This window comes from Triticum urartu, chromosome 6 (assembly GCF_003073215.2).
Source record: "Triticum urartu cultivar G1812 chromosome 6, Tu2.1, whole genome shotgun sequence".
Taxonomy (NCBI): Eukaryota; Viridiplantae; Streptophyta; class Magnoliopsida; order Poales; family Poaceae; genus Triticum; species Triticum urartu.
In genome coordinates, this window is record NC_053027.1 from 153,434,927 (window position 1) to 153,440,687 (window position 5,761).

At 50.7% G+C, this 5,761-nt stretch overlaps 1 protein-coding gene across 1 annotated transcript; it reads right to left on the bottom strand.

Moving 5' to 3' along the window:
• Positions 1-3,156: 3,156 nt before the first annotated feature.
• LOC125514701 (serine/threonine/tyrosine-protein kinase HT1-like) lies at positions 3,157-5,443 on the bottom strand. The gene has a single exon (XM_048680043.1). The coding sequence runs from the start codon at positions 4,553-4,555 to the stop codon at positions 3,386-3,388; it is 1,170 nt and encodes a 389-aa protein (XP_048536000.1). The 5' UTR covers positions 4,556-5,443; the 3' UTR covers positions 3,157-3,385.
• Positions 5,444-5,761: the final 318 nt, after the last annotated feature.

The following is a 5,761-nucleotide window of genomic DNA, read 5'->3' on the forward strand; positions in this document are numbered from 1 at the left end:
CGTCATCGAACATTAAGTGTGCGGACACTACGGGTTTGAGAACTATGTAGACATGACCGAGACACATCTCCAGTCAATAACCAATACCGGAACCTAGATGCTCATATTGGTTCCTACATATTCTACGAAGATCTTTATCGGACAAACTGCAAAAACAACATACGTTATTCCCTTTGTCATTGGTATGTTACTTGCCCAAGATTCGATCATTGGTATCTTCATACCTAGTTCAATCTCATTACCGGCAAGTCTCTTTACTCGTTCCATAATGCATCATCCCGTAACTAACTCATTAGTCACATTGCTTGCAAGGCTTATAGTGACGTGCATTACCGAGAGGGCCCAGAGATACCTCTCCGATATTCGGAGTGACAAATCCTAATCTTGATTTATGCCAACCTAACAAACACCTTCGGAGATACTTGTAGAGCATCTTTATAATCACCCAGTTACGTTGTGACGTTTGATAGCACACAAGGTATTCCTACGGTATCCGGGAGTTGCATAATCTCATAGTCAAAGGAATATGTATAAGTCATGAAGAAAGCAATAGCAATAAAACTGAACGATCATAATGCTAAGCTAACGGATGAGTCTTGTCCATCACATCATTCTCCTAATGATGTGATATCGTTCATCAAATGACAAACATGTCTATGGTTAGGAAACTTAACCATCTTTGATAAATGAGCTAGTCTGGTAGAGGCTTACTAGGGACACAGTGTTTTGTCTATGTATCCACACATGTATCAAGTTTCCGGTTAATATAATTATAGCATGAATAATAAACATTTATCATGATATAAAGAAATATAAAATAACAACTTTATTATAGCCTCTAGGGCATATTTCCTTCACTTAAAGGGGCTCCTCAGATGCCCGACATGTGAAATCTTCAGATACACCTCATCGATCCTTGAGATTGGAGACAAGAAGATTTGTTGAACCAACTTCCAAGACCGACGACCGAAGACGAAAAACAATTCGGAAGAACCGAGGAGCATCCCCAACTTGAAGACCGGTTCAGTGGCTACTAGCGGTGTCCTGGATTAGGGGGTACTCACTATGTCGTCTCCCAACCAGGAGGGCCGTGCCGAGGACCCCGTGGCAGTTCATTAACGGGCCACTTGGAGAGGCCCATAACGCATACAAGGGAGATTCCATAAGACTTGGCGCACAAGACGAGAACTCTTGTAACCCCAGGCCTTTGGTACATTAGATAAACCGAGACTAGACTAGTCAATAGATCATCTCATATTCATTAGAACTCATTCATACGATCTTGTGGTAGATCATCTTGTACTTTGTATCTCATCGACAATCAATACAATACAAGCAGGACGTAGGGTTTTACCTCTTCGAGAGGGCCCGAACCTGGGTAAACATCGTGTCTTCTCTACTTCCTGTTACCTTCTAGCCGAGACCACCAGCTCAAGACCCCCTACCCGAGATCCGCTGGTTTTAGCACCAACAATTGGTTCGGGTGGTGCCCACGGGCAGTGAGGTTGTCCTCCTTATGGACACGTTCAAAGGTGGTGGTGGTTGTCACGTCACTGCACCGTCGGGCAGATCGCCGCTGATAGCCACAGAAGTGGCGTTGTGGGAGCTGCTCCTCGGCCAAGGTCACCGGGCTATGGTGGAGGGTTTCTCCGCGGCGGCCGTCGGTTGTCACTGGATCGTGTCCCTCCCAGTCCATCGGGACTGGCTAGGGACACATGCCTCACCGCTTCCTACCATGGGGGCGTTGACACAATCTCAGTGGCTGATGTCCGGCTAGGAGTGGATGATTACCTCTGCTCCTCCTACCGTGGTTTGAGCGCTATGAAGTGGGTGGGTGGCGGTGTTTCAGATCTTGAATGCAGGGGTGGCGGCTCCGAAAGGCGGTCTGCATGGTTGGCTCTCTGGCGGGCGTCATGGCGGCGGTGGTGTCTTTCCCCTTGGTCGTGTGGGTGGCAAGTGGTGGAGCGCGAGTGGCTCGGGCGTGCTCTCGGTCTCTAGCAGTGGCGATGCCTTGATCCAGATCTGGAGTTCTAATCTCGTTGTGCTTGCCCGAGACATCATGGTAGCACGAGGGAGCTGCCGATCAAAAGCTCCGCGCTTTGTTGCCGATGGCGGCGCCGCTTCTTCTTGAAGACGTTGTCGTGATGCTCCTTTTGGGGTATGGGTTTCAGGTGAAAACCTTTTGTCTGGTGTGACTCGACAACGGCGACGTTCTCCCTCCTGTGGGTGTTGTTGTGCACCTTAGGTGTATTAGGGCATAGCATGGCGTTGTTCTCGGATCTTCCTGTGTTCTCTATTGGTAGCGTAGCGCATGTGTTCTGCTTGATCCGATTATCTTGGATCAGCCATGTTTGAGGGTAACTTCATCAGCTCGTATCGTTTGACCGTGTGCTTTGTTCAGCTGTTGCTTTATATATAAAGCCGGGCGGATCTATTTCAAGAGAGATGATTATGCAAGAGATGGTCGTAATTCACATGCAACTGAAATAAATTTTCGTGTCAGTTGATTTGCTTTGCACAGAGATAGCCGGAGACGAGGACGTGGCTCGCCGCGGTGCTGTCCGCATAGGGCATAGGACAGGCGGTCGATGATGCGAGTGGGGTGTCGCCGATGCGACGGGCGCAGCTCAGAGGTGTGACCGGAACAGCAAGGTAGTGTCAGTTAGGCCGGCGTAGGTAGGTGGTGGGACCGCGGGAGGAAGAAGATAAACGATGGTTCTAAGAATCAGATTGCTAATTAGTTCCGCAAGAAGCAATAAATTTGAATGGATGTGATTATATGCACTGATCGTTCTAAGAGCAAAGCTAATAGAATAGCCTGCTGCGGGCTCTATACTAGTGCCAGGTCAGCCATATAGCTAACGCATATAATAAACGGGCTGTAGGTTAATGTTTGCATGGAGAGAGATGCAACGAAATGCACAGTGATTGACTGGCTGCATGCTCTGCCCTGGTTGCCAGCTGCATGCTCGCTCAAATGCATCGGAGCTTGTGTTAACGCCCGGCGATAGATGAAGCGCCAGCTCTATTCTCTCTCCCGCTTTCTCTCTCCTTCAAATAAAATTTTGCTGATGTGGAACACCTTATAGCCAGCTGACTAGGACCTATTATACTTGCTCTAAGAGTCAGATTGCTAATTAGTTCCGCAAGAAGCAATAAATTTGAATGGATATGATTAGAGACAGACGTGATTCAGAACCATGGTTCAGCTGAACCTATGTTCTATGTCGTACGATTTAACATCCTACTACATATGGATCTGTGACATATGTGTTAACTGCATTTTTTAATCGACCATGCATGAATCCTCGTGAACAGTGTTTAGAAATCAAGGATATCAAGCGTAGGTTTGGCCGAAGCCGAACCATGGTTCAGTAAAATATTTTTAGACGTGGACGGGCATGGAGGGGAGGTTGGTGGTGCTTATGCAGGAGCCGAGCTTGAAGATGCTGAGAAACGAGGACACTGGCGACGGCGGCGTAACCAGCGGGAGCCCTTCCCGGAGGCAGTGATCGTACTTCTCCAGGACGGACACGACGTAGCTGAACTCAGGCCGCCTGGCCGGGTTGGCGGCCCAGCACATCTTGATGAGGTTGTTGAGCGCCGGCGGGCACGTCGGCGACAACGGCGGCCGAGCGTTCTTCTCGCAGGCGGCGTAGGCGGCCTGGACGGGGGTCATGCCCTGGAACGGCACCAGACAGGTGGTGAGCTCCCACAGCACGATGCCGAAGCTGTACACATCCACCTTGCGGGTGCACGGCTTGTCACGGACCATCTCGGGCGCCATCCACCTGTACGTGCCCATGTTGGTACCCTTCCCTTCGCCGCCGCCGCCACCGCCTCCGGCTCCCGCTCCGGCGCCGGCGCGTGAGCTGTGCGCCTCTAGGCATGAGGTGCCGAAGTCGGCGACCTTAACGCGCATCTCGTCGTTGAGCAGCAGGTTGTGCGACTTGAGGTCGCGGTGGATGACGCCCTGCGCGTGGAGGTACTCCATGCCGCGGGCGACGTCGAGCGCGAGGCGGAGCACGGTCTCCGGCGAGAGCGAGTAGGGGTCCTTGTTGTGGAGGTACATGCGGAGCGTGCCCTGCGACATGTACTCGGTGATGATGCAGTACACGGGCGGCCGCTTGCACGCGGCGACGAACTGCACGACGTTGGGGTGGCGGAGCCGCGAGAGGAAGGTCACCTCCGAGTTGAACTGGTCTTCCAGCGCGCGCCGCCGGTCCTCGTCGCGCTCCGGGAGGCGCACCATCTTGACGGCCACCGCGCGCTGTCGGTAGATGCCGCGGTAGATGCGGCTGTTGGACCCCGACGCGAACTTGTTCCCGAGGAAGAGCTGCGACAGGTCCGCCATCCACTCCTCCGCCGCCGACGAGCTCGCCTGCTGCTGGTCCGCGCCGCCTCCCGCGTCAAGCAGCATCGACCACGAGTCGAGGCTGTTCCACCTCTTATTCTCCATCGCTCCCTCCATCTCCGAGTACGACGACTCGTACGGAATCAACGGCGGCGGCACTGGCGCTGCCGGTTGCCGACGCGCCCGGAAGCAGGAAGCCATTGATCAGTGGAGCGACCAAGAGCTGACGATCCAAGCAAGGAGAGCCGGTGCGTATGGCTGGCCGCCGCGGGCGCGTGAGGCGACGATTTATGGAGACACGACCCGCCAAAACGAATCAACTTGCTTCCGCCGATGTGCCATTGCACGCACGCATGCTTCGCCTCGTCCTCGTGGGACGTACGTACTCTAGCTGAGGAGGAGATGTACGCATGGCTCCTGATTACTGTTTCGTGATCTTGATTTGTGCTCTGCCTCTGCCCAGGGAGTCATGGGTTGTTCATGGCGACATGGATGCATCGACAGACAAGACGGTGGATTATTCGGGAGATTTAGTCGTCGCTTTCGCGGCGACGGAGATCGATGCGGTCACGATTAAAGAGGGGGCGATTCAAGGATGTCTCGTGATGAATCTAGCTGATGGATCCAGGAAGTTAAGTCTGCCCAGCTATGCCCGCCTTCAAACGAATCAACTTGCTGCCAGTACTCATTAGCAAGGACATGCATCACAGGTTAAAGTTTCAGGAGGAAAGCTAACTTCTGCACAGGGGAAGTTTGAGATGGAGTTTTTTTTTAACCAACGACTGCAAGATTCCGTGAGAAGTTAGGTTGGATTTTACAAGTGAGGCCTCCTTTGGTTTGGAGGAATTTCATAGAAATTTTAGAGGATAGGATTTTTATAGAATTTTTTCCTTTAGAGCCCATTGGTTCATAGAAATAGATTCCTATTTCTACATAGGATTTGTTCCTATCCTTCACATTTTATAGGAAAATAAAAATGAGCCTAGACTCAATGGAAAAATTCCTTTGATGTCAACCAAATGACATCTCGTTTCCTATTCCTACTCATAGGATTTGAGATACATGTCATCTCATTTCCTACAAAATTCCTATTCCTATGATAATCCTATCCTATGAACCAAAAGAAGCCTGAACGATTTTAGCGACAAAAATATTAGTAAAATATTCGCCATGCCAAACTGTGAAATAACAAGAAGAGCCGTGCTATACACACAGACAAAATTCAGACGACTCATGCACGATAAACTAAATCCAGCCGGCCATGCATGCATACATCGGGACATCTGCCGCTGGATTTTCATGTCGTGCATACATCGGCCACAAGGATAGTGCATGAATCAGTTTCGTAACAAGAATCCAATTAAACAGATAAGATAGGCATAATCTAATTAGACGACCATAAGTCTA

What these genes read in the sequence shown, in the direction of transcription:
- LOC125514701 (XM_048680043.1), bottom strand. Translation starts at nt 4,555, where the DNA reads ATGGCTTCCTGCTTCCGGGCGCGTCGGCAACCGGCAGCGCCAGTGCCG.